This window comes from Anabrus simplex, chromosome 3 (assembly GCF_040414725.1).
Source record: "Anabrus simplex isolate iqAnaSimp1 chromosome 3, ASM4041472v1, whole genome shotgun sequence".
Lineage (NCBI taxonomy): Eukaryota > Metazoa > Arthropoda > Insecta > Orthoptera > Tettigoniidae > Anabrus > Anabrus simplex.
The window spans coordinates 346,298,680-346,320,177 of record NC_090267.1 but is presented as its reverse complement, the minus strand read 5'-3'; the positions used below and the strand labels follow the sequence as shown (position 1 = coordinate 346,320,177).

At 39.7% G+C, this 21,498-nt stretch overlaps 1 protein-coding gene across 1 annotated transcript in view; it reads right to left on the bottom strand.

Moving 5' to 3' along the window:
• Positions 1-2,540: 2,540 nt before the first annotated feature.
• Positions 2,541-21,498, bottom strand: part of LOC136866805 (kinesin-like protein KIF20A) — a 430,278-nt gene continuing 411,320 nt past the window's right edge. The window contains exon 29 of the mRNA XM_068226714.1: positions 2,541-3,406. Coding sequence (XP_068082815.1) covers positions 3,350-3,406 — 57 coding nt within the window. The 3' untranslated portion in view covers positions 2,541-3,349. The remainder of the gene's footprint in view (positions 3,407-21,498) is intronic.

The window sequence follows — 21,498 nt, the reverse complement described above, 5'->3', positions numbered from 1 at the left end:
CTCAGTTTTTTTTTTATTGAGCACTGAGACAGTAGTTTTAAATTTATTTACAATTACGTGAATCTGTGCTCATGAAGGTGGCAGGCACTTCACCAGGAAATTCCTGAACAAATGTATCATGTCCCTGTCGAGCCGACTTTTACTTAAAATAATTTTTACATCCGAAAACACAGTAATGCAATGATAACTGTCTCACCATGTTAACACCTGAGATTAAGACTGGCTATTGTTTATAGGTAGAACATGTGCACGCTCCTTGCAAGGTCAAGAACTATGCGCGCGCGCCCCCGGCGTACAGCTGCTTAGGTCTTGGAGAATAGAAACGCTGCTGGACGATTTGGGTTTAAAAGAGACCATGTATATACACAAGTGAATAAAAACATGTATATCCAATTATTTTACAAGTTGAAAAGCATTAATATAACTATATGTGGATTTATGTTTGTACTTGTCTCTCCTATCTGTTTGTTTCCTTCACTTAAATTGACCTTACATTGTGATTTTTCTCAACGTATGATCCTATCCTTCTTTCCTATCTTTCTATTTTTGACTTCTTACAAAATTGTACAAAACTATTTTAATCCTCCTAGTCAATACTGTATATTTTATGTCCAATTAGGCAAAACTTCGCACACAGACATGTTTCAACCCGGCATTGTGCCATCCTCAGTAAGATATGTATAAATTAAAATTCATAGGAACACACAAAATGAATTGTTAGTTAAAAAGGTTTTTCAAAAAGCATGATGAAAGTTCAACAACTGTGAAATGTTGATCGTTAAAACAGTCTTGAGCTGTAGGTCTTTCTGTTTCAAGGTTTTTGTTGTCCTTTAGCGTGGTTTAACTGGTATTTGTATAACATTGGCTTAATTGTTGTGTTCCAACATGGGCTGGTATACGTAAACATTACTGGAGTTGAGTCATCTGATATTTAGTCTGTAAAATGGATCATACAAATTGAATTAATGTTGAAAAATGGTGAAAAACAGGAACAACATTTGGATTAAGTTATGAAGAATGAAAATTAACTTACGTTACGTGGCCCGCTTGTATCACCAGTGTTCCATTTTTTTATATATAGTAACAATTCTTAGTTGATCCCATGTTTACTGATGGTGAACTGCTAAACAGGGCTGCTTCTTTGGTCCTTTTATGGGAAGCAAATTTAGTCCCCACCCATCAAACTTTGGCTCAAGAGTACATTTCAATACCAATTTCAACATGTCTGACATTACTGTTCAAGCCTTTAACCGTAAAAATGACGTTCTTTGCTCAACAAGTTTATTGCCAAGATTTAACTATAGAAATGACCAGAAGTTTATTGTTTGGATGCTTGAAACAATTTTTTTTCCTGCTATTTATTTGGCACACAGATAGGTCTTACAGGAAGAATTGGATAGGAAAGGGCCAGGACTGGCAAGGAAGTGACCATGGCCTTAAGGTACAGCATTTGCCTGGTGTGAAAATAAGAAACCACAGAAAACCACCTTTAGAAATGCTGTTTGTAGGGATTGAACCCATTATCTCACGATTTTAAGGTGACAATTACGCAACCCAAAACTATGCAGCTACTCGCTCGGGTTGAAAATTTCTATTTTACTGAAGTTTCAAGGAGGATAGAAATACACCAGTGTCCTTAACTAGAGATTATAATGAGATGTGGTCATTAAAGAAAGGATGTATCTACAATAAGAGGAATGATAAAATGATTGTTAACATGAAACTTGGATATGCAGAGAACCAGATATATTCTTAGAGCTTGGCAACTCCAAGTGAAACCCCAAAGAAATGTTAACTTCAAACAACTTCTTCCTACCTTTCTCTCCCTAGTCATGCAAGCTTTCTAATCTGTACATGGGAGTGACCTATCACGAGCCAATCGAAGTGAAGATCGCCCATTGTTGCTGAATAGTGACAGGATCAGAGCTCGCTTAGCTCTCTCAGGAGAGATTTCCGTTAAGCCAGCACTGAAGTGCTCTAGCTCCGTGCTTTGTCCCTATGCATGGCTTGGCAAATACAGAGTTGTGTGCTGGTGGGAACCAGGCCTAAACAGTCAGTGCTGCCGGCTCTTGAATGCCGAGCGTTGCACTGTATCGAATGTGTGATTTCTGCCGACGTCTTTGTTGGAATATAATCTTTTATCCTATCTGAAGTATATTATCTTGGTGTGTTAAATAATGGCAATGTTAAAAAGTTGCTCTTAGCAAAGGGAGAGCGAGAGAGAGAGCAATAACATGTCCACTGTGTACACTCACATACTCTTTCTGCTCTCTACATCAGATGGAACTAGCACTTATATTGTTTGGATTCCAGGGTCTTACTTAACTTCTTGTGCTATAAGCAGGTATGAAGAGCTTCAATGTCAAAAATAATGTTTACAGATTTCAGACAGAGTAAATAATTTCAAACAAGGACTCACCAGATCCTATATACAACAAAACAGTATTTCTAATTTGTAACTGAGAAAGTACATTACAATCACATTATGTTCATAATAGGTCAGATATTATAAGTACCTTAAACAGAACACAAATCAATCCTCTGGCTTGTAACAGAACAAAATATAAACTTCATAAAAATAAAAGAGTTTTATTTAAGCTACAGAATCTTGGAAGAGAATGTCACAGTTCAAGATATTTACACATAAAAAAAGAAAATACAATCATAATAAAATTTCAATATTTGTACATCACTTCTATAAAATATTTACAATTATCACATTGCAGATACAACTTAAAAATTATTAGTACTTACATGTGAGTCAATAGAATTTGAGACAGGCAAAAGTTTTGAAATATTAAAAGAAAAAAGAACATCTAAGTGTGTCTATGAAGATTTGGTCTAGTAGTCACGGCGTAGAGTAGATACTCAGTACTAACATGTTTGCAATACTCAGTTGTTTTGAAAAAAACACTATACATCTTGTATTATTTATATCTCCTTTTTAACGTTCTAAAGGTAAACCAACTGCCATTTGCATTGAATGTGCACTACAATAACAAATACTGTGAGTTCATTTTAGTCTCTTTGCAGTCAGCAATATGGCAGTATGCTAGTCAAGTCTCTACAGTACATAGATGCAGTGGTTTTCACAAAGAACTATTGCCAACTCCACATGGACTGTCTCAAAGTCTGCCTAACTTACTACGGAATAAATAACTTATCCAATTAGGTATCAGGATGCAACAGTTCAATGGTGGGTGGACTATAAGTAAGGTAGCTGACAGTAGCCCACTTATTCTGCACCGCCCAGTCATTAGCAACTTAGGTTTAGGAGAGCAATCCTTCCTTATAGAAACACTTGTGATGTAACTCTTCTAAAAACAGCTGATCGTACCGGAAGAATATGTCAAACTCTTCTAGTTCTTGTCCCTCGCTTAACATACATCACAGGAGAAGTTTCACCCTGAAAATAAAACACAATTTGTTCAATAAGGTATAGTAAAAGATATCACAAGAAAACATGCAGAGAAATGTTTTCAAAATCAGCGTTGAACAATTTTATCTGCAAGTTACAATATAACATTGCTTTGCAAACAATGGCTACTTTTTTAGGGTCACGTGCATCTTAACCAAAACTTGAGACAGGTACTACGAAAAGGAAGGCGTGATGATGCCTGCCCTCCTGATGAAGCTGGGAAGAAATGGATACAGAAGAACTGTGATTGATGATAAAAAGCAATTTATTTGGATTTTTGTTTGTTAAAGTGAAAGCTATTTTCTTTTTCAAAGTAATGTATATAACATTTTACATTTTTCCATCAGTCAAAACTAATACAGGATTAGGAAAATACTACAATATATCTGGAAAGTGAAATATTTCACAACAGAATGACATGTTTTGTTCCTGAAAGAACAAATACTATCAAACCACTTCCATTAAGCATATATTATAATTTCAATGTTTCTGTGCCTGGAACTATTAGTCTTTTAACAGCACCCAATACTCGTCTACTTAGTGCAGCGATATATCACCTGAAACTGTGTGGGATATTGGCTGAGAAGATGTCGAAACTGAAGGTTTTATTTCACTCCTTTGCATGGTTTCGGCACATCCAGCCTTATTCTTGCTCCATGTTTAGTTTTCTATCCCACAATTGACGTACTTCCTCACTTGCACTACGTGTAAGTAAGAGTAGCGCCCTGTTTCACAGAATTTTTAGTGACCATGCTCAGAACGTTTTAAGGAATCTTCGGACCTATGAGAGTAATGGAGTCCCACTACCATTTGACAGTCGAGGGACTCCTTGGAAACAACTTGGCGAATGAAATGGAATTCAATGGGGAGCAATCAATATTAATTTTTTTTTTTGCTAGTTGCTTTACGTCGCACCGACACAGATAGGTCTTATGGTGACGACGGGACAGGAAAGGGCTAGTAATGGGAAGGAAGCGGCCCTGGCCTTAATTAAGGTACAGCCCCAGCATTTGCCTGGTGTGAAAATGGGAAACCACGGAAAATCATTTTCAGGGCTGCCGACAGTGGGGTTCGAACCTACTATCTCGCGAATACTGGATACTGGCTGCATTTAAGCGACTGCAGCTATCGAGCTCGGTAATCAATATTAATTGGGCTTATGGAAGAAAGATAGAAATAAATAAATAAATAAATAAATAAATAAATAAATAAATAAAGTAAAACTGGCTGAGTACGCAAAGAAGATGCTGGATGTGCTATGCGTAAATAATATTCGGGTAAGGGGAGAAAACAAGGAAGACACATGAGATTATGAAGTGTACTTGATGGGTGTAAAATGGGAGGGACAGAGTGTGGGGTAGGGTTGTTCATCAGGAATAATATTATACGCAACATAGTTTCATTTAGGTATGTAAATGGGCGAATGATGTGGGTAAATTTGGCAGTTTGAGGAATTAGGACGAGAATTGTCTCAGTGTATTCACCATGTGAGAGTGCAGATGAGGATGAATGCGATAAGTCTTATGAAGCATTGAGTAACATCGTAGTCCAGTCATCAGCAAGGATAGGATAGTGCTAATGGGCGATTTCAATGCAAGAGTTGGAAATAGAAATGAAGGATACGAAAGGGTGACTGGTAAATGTGGGGAAGCTATGGAAGCTAATACGAATGGGAAGCATTTGCTGACTTCTGTGCTAGCATGGGTTTAGCAGTTACAAATACATTCTCCAAGCACAAGGCTATTCATTATTACACACGGGAGAGCAGGGAAACCAGATCCATAATAGACGACTTAGGATTCAGGCAATCTTTTAGGAATGAGCAGGCTTTCCAGAGATTTTTCAATGATACAGACCACGATATGATCTGCAGTGAACTCTGTATCTATAAGCCTAGGATAGAGAAAGTAAACTCTGCCTGCAGACGAATAAGGGTAGAAAATCTCCAGGACGAGGAAATTATACAGGACTAAATGGATATGATTAGTGAAAATTCGAAGCAGTGGACAGTAAGCAGGTTCAGGATATAGAAAGAGAATGGGTGGCAAACAGGAATGCTGTAGTAGAAACAGCAAGGGAATGTCTAGGAACAACTGTGTGTAAAAAAAGGGAAAAAGCAAACATCTTGGTGGAATGATGAAGTGAGTGCAGCTTGTAAACGAAAAAAGGTGTTTCCAGAAATGGATCAAAACAAGAACTACAGGCAATTGTAAGTAGATGAAAGATACAGAGTGAAACAAATAGAATTTAAGTCCAAACAGAAATCGTGGGAAGATTTTGGTAATAACCTGGAAGGGCTAGATAGTGTTTTGGGTAATTCAGGTGAACTCATTATAGATCTCAGGGAATCATTGGATAGGTGGAAGGAATATATTCTGAAAATATCCTAAATGCAAAAGGAAATCTTCCTGTCGACGTCTCGAACAATCAAGCTCATGGGGAAGAAGGCAATGATGTTTGGTGAAATTACGCTTGAGGAAGTGAAAAGTATGGTAAATAAACTCCATTTTCATAAAGTAACACGAAGAGATAAAATGGTGAAACATAGTAGGAAGGCAGGGATGAAATGGCTTCACAAGAGTGATAAAATTAGCCTGGAGTGTTAATAAGACACCTTCTGATTGGACAAAAGCAGTAATTTCACCTATCTCTAAGAAAGGGAACAGGATGGATTGCAACAACTATCGAGTTCGAGTTATCTCATTGATCAGTGTTTGTTTGTCCAACCCTCGTCCCTTTTTTCTTCTTTCTACGGGGTCGGGTATGAGGTGAGATGAATCTGTCGTGGCGGGTTTTTATGACTGGATGCCCGTTAACCTCATCAAAGGAGTAAATGAGATGAAATGAATGATGTGATATATGATAGTAGGAAGGGAGAGGGTGAAACGCGGTGTCTGCACATAGTCTACTCCCGTCGAATACCACCAAGGGATCTGCTCAAGGCTTAACGTCCCTATCCGACGGACGAATCACCATCAACAGCGTCATATGCCCTTGCTTCATATGAGCAATGCGGAGAGGTTTGGAATTTAATACCGGCTTTTGGCACACAATCTAGTGATTAGAAATTGTACACCACCACCTCCCCTACCCCGCCGGCACACATTCTGATGGTGAAATTTTTTTGACCAACGGAACTCGAACCGTTTAACCACAACGTAAGACCATTTAGACTTCCAATGCTTTAATGATCATGGGCACCAGGCATGCAACGAAGTGGTAATGTTTCAAAACTGAATATTCCCACTTAATATACTGTAGGCTGTGCCTTACTCTTGTTATGATCAGATATTTATATTTTTTGGCAAAATTTCATCATCATCATAGTCTTAATTATCCAGCTTTCGTTTCCTGCGTGTGGTGTGGAAGTGCTCACCACTTCTACCTGTCAAACTATAATTTCTATTCCTCTATATCCTCCCAGTTAAAATTCCTTTTGCTAACCTCTAATTTCACTGTCTCTATCCATCAATTACTTGGCCTCCCTACTGGCCTGCCCCCTTTCATTTCTCTGTCAAAGTAATTACTTGTGTTCTCGTTCTAACCATCCTCATAACTTGTATAAACCATTGTAGCCTGAGTCTTTGTAAAAGCTTGGTAACAGGTATTTAATGCTAGCCTCCTTCCTGTTTGCTTCATTTCTAATCTAGTCTTACTGGTCTTTTGGTTCACTGTTCTGATGAATTTCATTTCTGTTGACTGGATTTTACTATTAGCCTAGGGTACATGTTTTGAGTTAACAGGTGAGAACTGGAATGAAGTAGACATGAAACATAGTCAATTTTACTTTCTGGGATATTTTATAATCTCACAGCGGCCTCTATGGCTCAGACGGTAGGACGCTGGCCTCTCACAGCTGGATACCGTGGTTCAAATCCCGGTCACTACTTGTGAGATTTGTGCTCGACAAAGTGGAGGCAGGAAAGGTTTTCTCATGGTACTCCGCTTTTTCCTGTCATCTTTTTTATTCCAGCCACACTCTCCATTAACATTTCACTTCCTTTGCCAGTCATTTATCATTGCCCCAGAGGAGTGCGACAGGCTTCGGCACATTTCCTATTCTCGCCCCTACATGGGGGCTTCATTCACTCCATTCCTGACCTGGTCGACTGACTGGAAACAAGCTGTAGATTTTAATTTTTCACAGTAATTTCTCACCTGAAAATAAAATTGAGAAACTTTGAGTTCTACTAAGTATTTCTTGGTTTATTGTGTTATCATTTTAAATGATATATTTTTTTTTTGCATGGGGCTTTACGTCGCGCCGACACAGATAGGTCTTATGGCGACAATGGGATAGGAAAGTCCTAGGAGTTGGAAGGAAGCAGCCGTGGCCTTAAGGTACAGCCCCAGCATTTGCCTGGTGTGAAAATGGGAAACCACGGAAAACCATTTTCAGGGCTGCCGATAGTGGGATTTGAACCTACTATCTCCCGGATGCAAGCTCACAGCCGCGCGCCTCTACGCGCACGGCCAACTCGCCCGGTAAATGATATTTGTAAGATACTAGAAGTTAGAAACAGACTGTAACAGAGTTCCCTCCAGAAAAACATTTGAAATTGTGTTTTTCCTGTTGATAGTCATTTCAACAGTTTTGTTTTACTGATTTTTAGTCTATATTCTTTAAATCTGCCATTCCAAAGATTTAGTTTCTCCTGTGATTTTGCTTCATTTTCTCCCCAGATCAGAACATAATATGCAAATATTAGTGTGTTAGGCTCTTTATAATGTTCTTTAAATGGATTATGAGATCTGATACATGACGATGAACAGGAGTGGCGATAAGGCACTTCCTCGCTGGAAACCTGCTATGGTTTCAAACCAAACTGATCTTCCATCCCCTACCTGGATACAGCTAAGCATTTTTGATAGCGCAACTTTTATCAATCAGGAAGTTTGGCACACCTGCACCTTTTCGGCATTCTCGGATTATCGCCTTAGGTGCAATGTTGTAGGCCTTCTTGATGGCCATAAAAACCATCACTTTCCATATTCAGAGTTCTTCTCTGTTAGCATTCCGACAGCAAATATGAGGTCTGTAGTGTTTTTGCTCTTCTTGAAGCCATGTTCTCCTTCTCCTCCAATAACAGTTTTTCTACATGTGTGATTCTTCTTTCAATTATATAAAGAAAGTGGAGTGATGAACCTATAATTTCCACATTTCTTCCTGTTTCCCTCTGGAATCCTGTTCTCTTTCCAGATGACAAAGAGTATTCCATACAACCACTGTATGCCTTGTGATGCAGCCACCTTTACCATGTCAGCAGCGAGGTCATCAAACCATGGGGACTTCACTATTTCTCACGTTCTTCACCTCAGACTCCACTTGTAGCCAAGTTAGCTGGTGGTGTACTCCATCACTTTTACTTAAACTGCAATCTTCAGTGATGTTATTTCCAAGACTTTCTCCATTTAACTACATTTCTCTTATTTTGGTAAAATACTTGTTGGTTAATTGTTTTTGTGGTACTTTTCTCCCATGCCCTTTATTTTCCTGTTTGATGGTTTAGAATTTGAACTTCATGCCATACTCTGATGGAATGTTCCGTCCAACGAGTGAAAGGTGTAAACATACTTCTATGGACACTTCTGTCTGCGTGCACAGGCTACCTACATATGCATATTTAAGGTTACTGAGCCAGTGAGGTTTGTTCTATAAGTTTCTAATCTAACCAACAGATTTCAGGAAGCACCTGAAGTTCATTTAAAAAAATCATAAATGGTAACTCGTGCCTGGAATAAGAAAAATAAAACACAGCTCACCGCGTGTTATTTGTAAACAAATATGAGAGAGGTCTGGAGTGGCGCAGATGAGGTTGTTCACAATAAAAATGTGCGAAGTGAAAATAATTCATCTTCAAGTGATATTGGTGAAGGTGAATCTGATTCAATTTCCAAAGAGCCAGTCCCAACAGATAATTCAAAATTTACATAAGGTGTGACAACATCAACAGGTAAGAACGTCAGTAATGATTGGATTGTGAAATTCACTCTGTGGTAAAGAAAACGTTAAGAGATAAGCCAACAGAACTGCAAGGAGTTATTGGATTTATAAGTCCACAGTTCAAGGATCATCTTATGACTGCAAAAATCTTCCATCTTTGTCAAATTTCTCCTCACACTGGTAATATTCCCTTCGTGTCTCAAGGTCGATATACTGGCTACTGCCCATAAATTGCTCAAACTCAGAAGAAATTAGTGCCATCCTGGTGCTTCCCTATTCTCCCTTTTTTTAAATGGCTCATCAGTGCTGCCAACTTGACTAGTTACATACTGAAATCACGAGACATCCACAAACAAACTAACCTCAATGTAAGTATCAATAATGGAGGTTGTCTTAACGAAGTAAATGATCAATCAAGATATTCAACATTAAATCAGTTTAAGCGCAATGAGGAATCCAGGAAATATACACACTCTCTCTCATCCTCACTTAATTTAATGTTATATATATCTGCCTTTCCGGTGTTTGCTTGTTGTAAATAATTCCGCTCTATTCTTGAAATTTGCTATTACTTGTCGGACATACGAGAAACCATGCTGTAATAATATACGCAAGCAAATCATCGGTGTAAATGCAATTTCTGCTATATGCAAAAGGCAAACTTTCCAGGAGACCAAAAACTATCAGGAGGGAAGATCAGAAATCAAATACTTTGGAAAAATTGTACATTCAGCAGGATAAGGGAGTTAAATTAAAGAAGGATTGAAAAATAACCAATAATATATTATCATGTCAAGATAATAAGACATACTAGTAGATACCCGATGCATGCTGCTACGCTTCAACAAATAACGTACACACATACATCATTATAGACAGTTATGCCTTTCAGCGTTCAGTCTGCAGGCTTCTGTGAATTTACTAAACGTCGCCAAAATCCTCTATTTGCAACTAGTGCTGTGGCCCCTTCACTTTAAATCGTTAGAAACTGAGTCTAACCATTTTCGTCTTGGTCTCCCTCTACCTCCCATACCAACCATGACCGAGTCCATTATTCTCTTAGGTAATCTATCCTCCTCCATTCGCCTCACATGACCCCACCACCGGTCGGTTTATGCGTACAGCTTCATCCATCGAGTTCATTTCCTATTCCAAGTACCCTCCTGCCATTGTTCCTCCCTGTCTGCACCAGCAATCATTCTCGCTACTTTCATGTCTGCTACTTCTAAGTTAAGAAGAAGATATCCTGAGCCCACCCAGCTTTCGCTCCCGTAAAGCAAAGTTGGTCTGAAAACAGACTGACGTAAAGATAGTTTCGTCCGGGAGCTGACTTCCTTCTTACAGAATACTGTTGATCATAACTGCAAGCTCACTGCATTAGCTTTACTACAAATTGATTCAATCTCACTATATTACCAACTAGGAGAACACACAATCTAAATACTTGAAATTATCTACCTATTCCAGCTTTGTATCACCAAATGACATTCAATTCTGTTGAATTTCTTACCAACTGACATCAATTTAGTCTTCGAGAGGCTAATTTTCATACCATACTCATTGCACCTATTTTCAAGTTCCAAGATATTAGACTGCAGGCTTTCAGGACAATCTGCCATTAAGACCAAGTCATCAGCATAGGCCAGACTGCTTACTACATTTCCACCTAACTGAATCCCCCCCTGCCACTTTATAACTTTCAGCAGATGATCCATGTAAACTACGAACAACAAAGGTGAAAGATTACAGCCTTGTCTAACCCCTTGTAAGTACCCTGAATAAAGAACTCATTCTACCATCAATTCTCACTGAAGCCCAATTGTCAACATAAATGCCTTTGACTGATTTTAATAATCTATCTTTAATTCCATAGTCCCCCCGTATGGCGAACATCTTTTCCCTCGGTACCCTATCATAGGCTTTCTCTAGATCTACAGATCAACCACAGCTGTCTATTCCTCTCGCAGCATTTATCAATTACCTGACGAATACTGAAAAATTGATCGTGACAGCCCCTCTGTGGTCTGAAACCACACTGGTTTTCATCCAACTTTCTCTCAACCACTGATTGCACCCTCCCTTCCAAGATGCCAGTGAATACTTTGTCTGGTACACTAATCAACGAGATACCTCAATAGTTGTTGCAATCCTTCCTGTTCCCTTCCAATCTGAAGGTACCTTACCAATACTCCATGCTAATCTTAATATTCTATGAAGCCATTTCATCCCTGCCTTCCCACTATACCTCACCATTTCAGGTCTAATTTAATCTATTCCTGCTACTTTATGACAATGGAGTTTATTTACCATCCTTTCCACTTCCTCAAGCATAATTTCACCAACATAATTTTCCTCCTCCCCACGAGCTCGGTTGTTCGCGACACCACCATGAAGATTTTCTTTTACGTTGAGAAGATTTTCAAAATATTCCCTCCATCTGTCCAGTGATTCCCTGGGGATCTATTATAAGTTCACCTGAATTACCCAAAACACTGTTCATTTCCTTTTTCCCTTCCTTCCTTTCTTTATTACTGTCCAGAAAGGTTTCCCTGCTATTATTACCAAAATCTTCCCAAGATTTCTTTTTGGATTCAACAACTATTTGTTTCGCTCTGTGTCTTTCATCTATAAACAATTTCGTGTCTGCATCAGCCCTTGTTTGGAACCATTTCTGATAAGCCTTCTTTTTACATTTACAAGCTGCTCTCGCCTCATCATTCCACCATGATGTTTGCTTTTTCCCATTTTTACACACAATTCGTAGGTCCTGGGATGTGACACACATCAACATCAAATTCTGCGATTAACAGAGCCCATCGCATCAATTTAGATTTTGAGTCAGAGACGGAGTTCAACCATTTGAGAGTGGCATTATCGGTGCAGAGACGGAACTTCCTTCCAAGTAGCCTCTGAATTTGCCCATGGCCCACACCACGACTAAGGCTTTATTCTCGGCAGTGCAGTAGCGTTGTTCCATGGGAGATAGCTTTCTAATGGCATACTCGATGTCCCTTCTGCCATCACTCCTCTCCTGGCATAACACTGCTCCTAAGCTGGAGTTGCTGGCGTCTGTCTACAGGCACATCCTCCATAGAAGGTCGGGATGGGCTACACCAGGGGCATTGCGTATCACAGCCTTAATGTCTTGGAATGCTACCTCTTCCTTGTTGGTCCATCGGAACGGGTGGTTGTTACGGAGTAGATCGGTGAGTGGTATTTCCTTCTCTTCAAAGTGTGGCACGAAGCTGCTATACCATCCATACAAGCCAAGGAACTGAATTACTTGTCGCTAGGTCCGCGGGCGACCAGCTTCTTCGATAGCTCGATTCTTCTTCGGTTGCCTTTCTAAGCCTTCAGATGTTAGGATATGGCCAAGATATTCTACGCAGGACTGGGCAAAGTGGTACTTCTCCAGTTGGCAAGCCAGTCCATGAATCTTCAGTCCTTCCAGTACTTTCCTCAGATGTACAAAGTGTTCTTCAAAATTCTTGCCGTGGATTAAATTGTCGTTGAGGTACACTTGGCAAAAATCTCCAACATATCCTGATAATACCTTATCCAACCATCACATTAACCCAAGAACTGCGGACCGTCTGTCTGACAGACGGTGTGACTGTTTCTCAACTGCAATCGTCTGACAGACGGTCGGGGAAATCGTCGTAGTTCGTAAAAATTTCAAGAGATGTCAGGAGTAGTATGTTTACCTGTTAGTTGGAAGGTTTATCTTTCTTTTGAAACTATTTGTGAGTCGCAAATATAATTTGTTTGGAAGGCAGACAATATTTTATCTTTACACTTGAAGTTATCGGTTTATGTTGACGATAATGAAATTGAAAGACTTATTTACGATGATACGGATAGTGATGATGATTATTGTGTGGAGGATAATGTGGAGAGTTCATCAGATGACGAAATTGAAAATGAAATTGTGAGTGCAGCGGGTAGATCTTCACAGGGTGCCCCAAAATCCAGTGACGTGTATGTTGATGAGCTTCCAGGTTCTACAACAGGTTTTCAGGCGCTGGTAATGTAAGTATTGAAGGCGTGAGTGTGAATTGGTGTGATGTGGAAACTCCAGAAAGTGAATAATTTACTGTTCACCACCCAGGACCCAGAAATATGCCTCCCCGTAATGCAGCCCCAATCTTGTAGTTCTTCATGTTTTTTGACCTTGGGTTCTGGATATTATTAGTGCAAGAGACTAATAGTTATGCCAGATGGGATGGCAGATTTAAAACATTTTATTGGCCTGGTCATAAATATGGGTCTTGTGAAGAAAAAGAACTTGTCAAGTTATTGGTCAACTCAGCACCCTAGTCAAGACACACCCTTCTTTAGAAAAGTGATGGCAAAGGATACCTTCTTACTATCATGGACAACACATGCAGCAAGAAGCCAGGTGACCTGGACTATGATCCCCTCTTCAAGGTTAGGCCAGCCATTGACCACTTTAATTCTTGTTTTAAAAATCACTATGTTCCAGGGAAAACACTCAGTATTGATGAGACATTAGTTGGTACAAAAAACAGAACTCATCTGATTCAATATCTGCCAAACAAGCATCACCACCAGTGGGGAATTAAACTTTTCAAGGTGTGTGAACCAGTTTCCTCATATACAATGCAGTTCAGTGTTTATTCGCCTGTAAAGTCTGGAGGTTCTGCACCAAGTGGTAAAGGATTGCGGTATGATGTAGTTTTCAGTTTACTGAACAGTATTGGAAATATATTTGGGAAGGGGTACCATATTGTTGTAGACAACTGGTATAATTCTGTTGACCTGGCGTTAGCTCTTTGGGAAAAAAACACTCTTTTTACCAGTACTGTTCGCAGCAATAGAAAAAAAAATCTTCCTCCAGGAATAAACTCTAAAATTAGAGCCTGAACAAACTGTATACAAAAGAAGTGGCCCTTTGCTGGAGAGAGAAAAAATCTCAGAAAAAATTGTTATCAGTTCTCTCTACTGCATGCCCAGCTATCAACCACAAGGTGAAACGTAGATCTTCGAAGGGGAGGGAAATTGTTATGCCAGTTGTAGTGACAGAATATACGAAGGGGATGAGGGGCATTGATGTGTAATTGATCATGTGTCAGCTGAACGAGCTAGCCATAGGAATAGGTACAAACTTTTTTTCATATTGTTGACATGACCATCCTCAATGCCTATATTCTATATACACAGAATACAGATGAAGATAAACTTATATCAAGGTATGAATTTATTGTGAATATTGTGGAATCTCTCTGTGGTGCTGAAGAAGTTCAAAACATGCCAGCTTCTGGCAGCACCTCCCACACTATAGAGAAACTTCCAAATAATTGTCAACGGAGGTGTGTTGTATGCAATTCTCCTGGAAATAAAAAAGTGAAAAAGGTCCAACTATGGCTGCTTTGGATGGGATGTTTGTGTATGTGTGAACTGTTACAAGGACTCGGATCACAACACCAAAAAGAGGAGGGTGTGAAGACTTTAGTCCACCATGCTGGTATTTCTGAAAAATATCGAGGTAAATATTTTATTTTTTCATAAGGGAACTAATGGCTTAAAATTAATGTTATGGATCTCCATCATAAGCTTATAGTGCACAAATGACATAAATAATATTTTCATTCACATCAACCAATTACTTCAGCCAATTCTAGGCCAGGATTTTTAAACATTTTGTAATTGGTTAAACTTTTTAATACATTTTTCACAGTATTACCCATTTTTATTTATTTAATCTTTTTGTCTCCTGCATCACCATTTAGTGTTACTTCTAAGCTTTAAAATGGTGTACAAAACATGTATATGACGACTTATTTGTGGCTACAAATATTTTTTTAAAAAACGTATGTATTGTAGTAACTTTACCCTCAGTATTTGAGGTAAAATCCTGCAGCAGTACTAGGGTTAAGGTGGCAGGAGCATTCTTCAATCCAAAAGGCATTACTGTACACTGGTACAAACCTCTCGATGTCATGAAGGCGGTCAGTGGTCTAGAACTTTCCTTGACCTCCACCTGCCAGTATCTGGAGTTGAGATCCAGCGCGCTGAAAACTCTAGACCCACATACTTGTTTCAGCGAGTCTTTCAGGTCAGGCATTAGGTAGGCATCACCGACGGTCTTCTCGTTCAACCTGCGGAAGTCCACACAGAGTCGATACTCCACATTCTTCTTCTTCTTCTTCTTCTGTAGGACAGGTGAAGCCCAACAGGATGTAGAGGGTTCGATGAGACATGGCCCTTCCATCTCTTGAATCTTGTGGATGACGAAGTTGAACTTATCCGGGTGAATTGGATATGGACGTTGCTTGATGGGCAAGGAAGTGCTGCATTCAATGGTGTGCGTTACAGTGGTAGTCTGTCCTATTTTATTGGCATGACTTCTGGAAAGTCCTTTAAGGCACGCCTCAGCTCTTCTTCTTCTTCACTGGGTCGAAGATGTGTTAACGGGATATCTCCCAGGTCTACGTCAACTTACATATTCTTGCGAGTTCGGAGATTTCCATCGTGCCAGGCGACCCTCAGACTTCTGTCTTTTCCAAAAAAGACTTCACGAGCTGCATAGTCTAGGATCACCTTGTATTCCACCAGAAAGTCATGACCTAATATGATGTCAGGTATCAGGTTCTGAATCACAGAAACATCAATTACACTAGGCATGTTCATGGATTTAGCGGTTACGTTAGCCTGCCTTTGGATGGAATAGGTTACCCCGTCCGCTGCTCCCACTACCCTTCCAAGATGGCGAGACTTCATAGGCGGTAGTAATTTGGCAACAGTCCCGTTGACAAATGAATGGCTTGCTTGGCTGTCGAGTATGGCTGAAAAATTCTCGTTGTGCATCCCTAAGATGATAGCTGGGCAGCGTTGGCTTGTTTTATTCACAATGTGACCAATCCCTCTCCTACTTGACCAGGGTTGCTTGTCTGTCATGTCTTGAGGTGCATTCCTGTTCCCGGTCCAATCTTCCCTGAATCCAGAATGGACCGGACCTAGTTTTCAGACGTCAAGGCTGGGCACTTGTTCTTCAGGTGTCTCGCTCTTCCACCCTGGTAGCACTTCCTAACTGCGCTGGTCTCTTCCGTAGCTTTGCTCTTGCGTTCCTCCTCCAGCTGGGCGATGATTTGGCATAGATCAAAGGATCTTGGTTGTGATACTTTCACTAGGGGCCGCATCTTATCAGGGAGTAGCTCTGTGATGTCTGGTAAGATCTCTTTTTCGCTTCCATCCGGGTGCAGACGTTTGAAGAGTTGGTACTTCTGTAGGACGAAGGCGCTAGCTCTCATGCCATTGCGTTGTGCCTCAGTCAGTAGCTTCATTTTCATAGAGCTCTTCACCCCTTTGTAATTCCTCTTGAAGTCCATTCAGTTTAAATTTAAACCCTTCAAGTTATTCCACCAAGTAGCGGCTTCCCTGTTTAAGAGCGGTGTGGTGAGTTGCACGAAGATGTCGTCTGGTAGATTAGTCCTACCTAACGGACTCACTAATCCCTTGATAAAGCTAGTCAGGTTCTCTTCCAGTCACCTGTGGAATTCTGGAAGGCTCTCTATAATCACCTTCAAGTCTAGGTGTGCTGTATTGCCGGTTAAGTTTGAGGGGGTTAGAGGTGTGGTGATTCGTCCTGTTTGAGTTAATCTATCTGCGTGAAGGATGCTTTTTCTTATATCCTGCACACCTCCCTTGATGGTCGAAATCCGGTTTTCTAATCTTCCTTCAACAGCAGAAATATGGCTCCCAAAATTTCATTAGACTGCAGAGATACGGCTTTCAAAATTTCCCTCGACGGTAAAAATTCTCCCCACAACCTGTTGCTTTATGTGAGAAACGTGGATTTTCACCTCCTTCTTGAGGTCCGAGATATCCCCTTCCAGCTGGCTTACCCTACTACTGATCTGGTCAACCTGTTCCAGTTTTGACCTGATGTCCAGTATCTGCTGCATTAATCGATTGGTGATATCGCTAATTTGCATTGAAATTTTGTCATCTACAGTTGAAATTTTCGATTCTAGGCCCTGTTCCATGTTGTAAACCTGCGTGTACACTTGTGCTATTTGTCCAATTAAAACTGCATTAGCTTGAGAAATTTAGTCTCAAATTTTTTCATTTACTTTTGAAATTTGGTCTGCAATCTGCTCTGTTAGGGTGGAATTGACGTCTGAGATTTTGTCTTTTACTTTCAAAATTTGATCTGCAATCTGTCCTATTAGGCCATAATTGACGTCTGAAATTTTGTCATTTACTTTCGAAATTTTGTCTGTTCAGTTGCAATTAACTCATGAATCAACCTCTGAGATTTTGTCACTGAGAGCCTGCATCATACTCGTTAACTTAGAACACATTTTTGTCATGTTTACTTCTCTCTCTGAATCTTTGTCGACTATGATGAAAAACTTTTTCGGGATCTTCTCCTTTTTCAACGAGATCTTCCCGTAACAGTGCCTGCAGCAATTTTTTTCCCCCGTCCGTCGGGAGATCTCTCTTGGTGAGCTCATCTTTGAGCTGTTGCACGCACATATTTCCTAGCAGCACTTGCATTTTGATTATTCCACACTACGCTCGTATTCACTCATAAATTCTTACGTCCTCATCATCATGGTCACCAGTTGCTGTATCCACAGAGACGCACACAAAATGCTGTTAGTAGGTACACTTATTTATTTGCAACTATTTATCTACACATTACACATTAAACATGCATATAAGCAAACTAATTGCTGTCACAAACAAAACACTCACATCGGAAACATTTACAAACCACCATTTTAACAAATGCCTATCAGTAAGCACATGCCACATGGAGATTGCAACCTTAAAACAATCAACTGCTGACTGTTCACAAGCATGTCTGCCCAAACACAACACGAGGTTTCATCAAAGTCGACAACTCCAACTAAACAGTAACTTGTCTCCACCATCAAGACCACCTCCTTATATATGTGCCTGGACAAGCTTCTAGAAAGACACTTTCTCGTATTTTCTAGAGTGCTTAAAGCCTAGATATAATGTAAAGAATATTCAACATAGTTCTCGCCTACCTAGTGCCACTCTGGATATTACGTGTTACACAATACTGTAATGGATTACACATCATAAATACAGGTATTAATAAATTGTATACCATTAACTACAGGTTCTTACATTAACTGAATTCATGAAAATGTTTAAATACAGCACATATTTCATGACATAATCTCACAAACAATGTGATCATTCAACTACGTAAATAATAATACTAATAAGTAGATTAAGCACTTCATAGCCATACCTCAAAGTCATAAAATAATAATTATTTATTTATTTATCGTATGATGTGCACAGATAGATTATTTATATAATAAGTATACAATATATACAAGCAGAAGCCTATAGTTCCAAATCAAGTCCATTGATCCATTTCAAGGCCTCCTCAGTTGCGTTGTGTATGTCCTCCAAAGGACCTTGAAATGCTCTCTGTGGACACTTGGCAATTACATGGTGGATGGTCTGTGAGGTAGCTCCACAATCACACCCAGAAGACTTCTGCCAGCCCCATTTATAAAGAGTATAGCCGCATCTTCCTTGATTGACTCTTATCCTGTTTAGAGTCCTCCATTGACGTTTGGGTAGATGGAATCCGGGAGGTTGAGCATGAGGTAGAGTCACAAGATGTTGATTGGGAATAGAAGACTGCTGCCATTGGTGTAACCAGGCGTTCGTGATGGAGAACCCAGATTCTTCCAGTGTAAGTGCAGTGCGCCAGGGTGGAGATCTAGACTTAAGTCGTGGAGGGGCAGGTTGAGTAATATCCTGGTGAACGGGGAGGTTGGAGTCCTGGTTGGTCTTCTTCCACAGTTTTAGAAGAGCTTCAGACCTTCTTAAGCAAGGCGGTGGAATATTACTGAGTGTAGGCAGCCAGGCCACGTTTGTAGAGCGAATACAACCAGTTATAATTCACATTGCTTGATTTAGTTGAGCATCAATCTTCGCAGTATGAGCACTGTTCAGCCAAGTTGAAGCGCAGTATTCGGCAACTGAATAGCAAAGAGCAGTAGATCTCAACACTTGGTTGTTTGCGCCCCAGGATGTGCCGGCTAATTTTTGAAGAATATTATTCCGACTTTTAATCTTGGCGGCTGTGTTGTTAATATGATGTTTATATGTTAGGGATTTGTCTAATGTGACACCTAAATATTTTGGGAAGGGACAGTGTTGTAAGGATTGATTTCTGAATGTTATTGTAGGCTTGTAGTTGGCAAATTTATTTCTGAGATGAAACACAGATGCAACAGTCTTTTGGAGATTAGGACGGAGTCACCACTTTTGGAAGTATGTATCTAGCTTTTTTAGATCTGCTGTAAGAATAATTCGAGCTCGATACTGGCATTATTTACCCATGGGTGACTCTATTGTTTTCAAGTTATATCAGTTTATCACACTTGCGTCATCGTGAAATTAAAATTCACGAAGCAGGTTTTATGCAAAATGTTCTGTCTGAAAGTCAAATTCTATAAATGTTGAATATTTATTGATTTAGCCTGCAAATGAAATAACTGACACTAAAATAAATAAAATACTGATAGTCATGAATACTTCAATAATATATTAACCTGTTTGTTACTTCTTGTGTAGTTCAGTTCTTACGAGTTTCGACTTGACATTTGAGCGCTGCCTTTTGGCGTAGAATAAATGAATTAATAAACAGCCAATCACAGGAAGCCAATCGCTCTGATAGAGTGTGTTAGACTCTAGTTCCGGTTATCAGTGTTGTCAATCTGTTGTTCACTATAACCACGTGTTATCAGCTGTGTGTTGTATCGTGCTCAGTTCTTTTCGCGATCTTTGTCAGTTCACTCTGTCATTCTTGACAAAGCACCAACAAAGACGGCTAGAAATAATTTGATTGAGTGGTTGAAGGAATGAAATATATAAGTTCGCGATGACATGAGGAAGAGGGGATCTCTTGCATCTTGTGAAACAATGCAAGCCCTAGTACCCAGTTTACATGGTGGATAAAACGGCTAGGAGGCAAGCCAATAAAGTTGTTCGCCTTCCACCATACATTTGCCATTTTAACACCACAGAACTGAAGGAATATGTAGTTGCAAATAACTGACTCTTCGCAGCTTCAGAAGTTGAAAGACTTCTTGGGGAAGCCGTAGGCCGTGTAAGTGCGGAAGACTGGAGCAAGGATGTGAGACAATCCAAAATAAGTCAAGCTTGGGAGAGGGAAAGTATCACAGATGATTAAGCTGAAGACGTTATCTCATTACGGTCAAGCGAGAGTGAACCTCAACAGACGATGACAATGCCGATATTGATTCAGAAGTGAGTGGTGTATTCCCTTTGTAGGATTTTTCCTTCCTTAGGAGAAACTGAATCGATTAGCAACGCACACTCTTCTAGAGGGTGATTAGACATTTCATTTCATTTTCTCAAGTTTTATCTGTTCGAGCATTGATCTACTTTTATTTTATAACCTTTAGGCCAGTCTCCACTGATTAACATTTCACACCAACATGTTAAATTTAACATGTTACAATTGACAAGTATATTGTGATTGTGTCTTCCAATTTACTTTGCATGTTGTAACCGTACGAATGTACGATCCCCAAAGTTTTAGGTTAGGAAATTTTCGTAAGATAATTCGTAATATTGAAGTCATGAAAATCATGTAATTTTGTTCATATATAATGTAAAAACATAATATTATAAGAAGAATTTGTAGTAGGGAATTTTGTATATGTTTAACTTTAATTTGTGGAAGTGTCTGCACATGGATCGCAGTGTAGGTTGCTCAGGGATTGTGCAACACGGAAAACAATGGCTATATTGGGAAAGATGGTTGAAGTCAGTTGGAAGTGTTACAACATGTGGTTTAGAAACTCGGGCTTAGACCGGGAAGTGGATGCTGAAGATGCAAATTCATCAATGTGGACAAGCGTGCAAGTTCGCCTTTAGCGGATCGGCAGCTTGGTAACCAATCTGAAAGCTCCGATTTCGAACGAGGTTGCATTGACCAAGAGAGGTTTGAAGATATGGCAGTGGTAGTGTTGTTTCCTGTGGATTTTAGTAGACGCTACGCCACATGGAGCGAGCCTATATATGTGTGCGCGTGCAACAAATTTCTCAGCTTGCTTGTTATGGAGTGAGGACAAAACACATTGTGCATGCG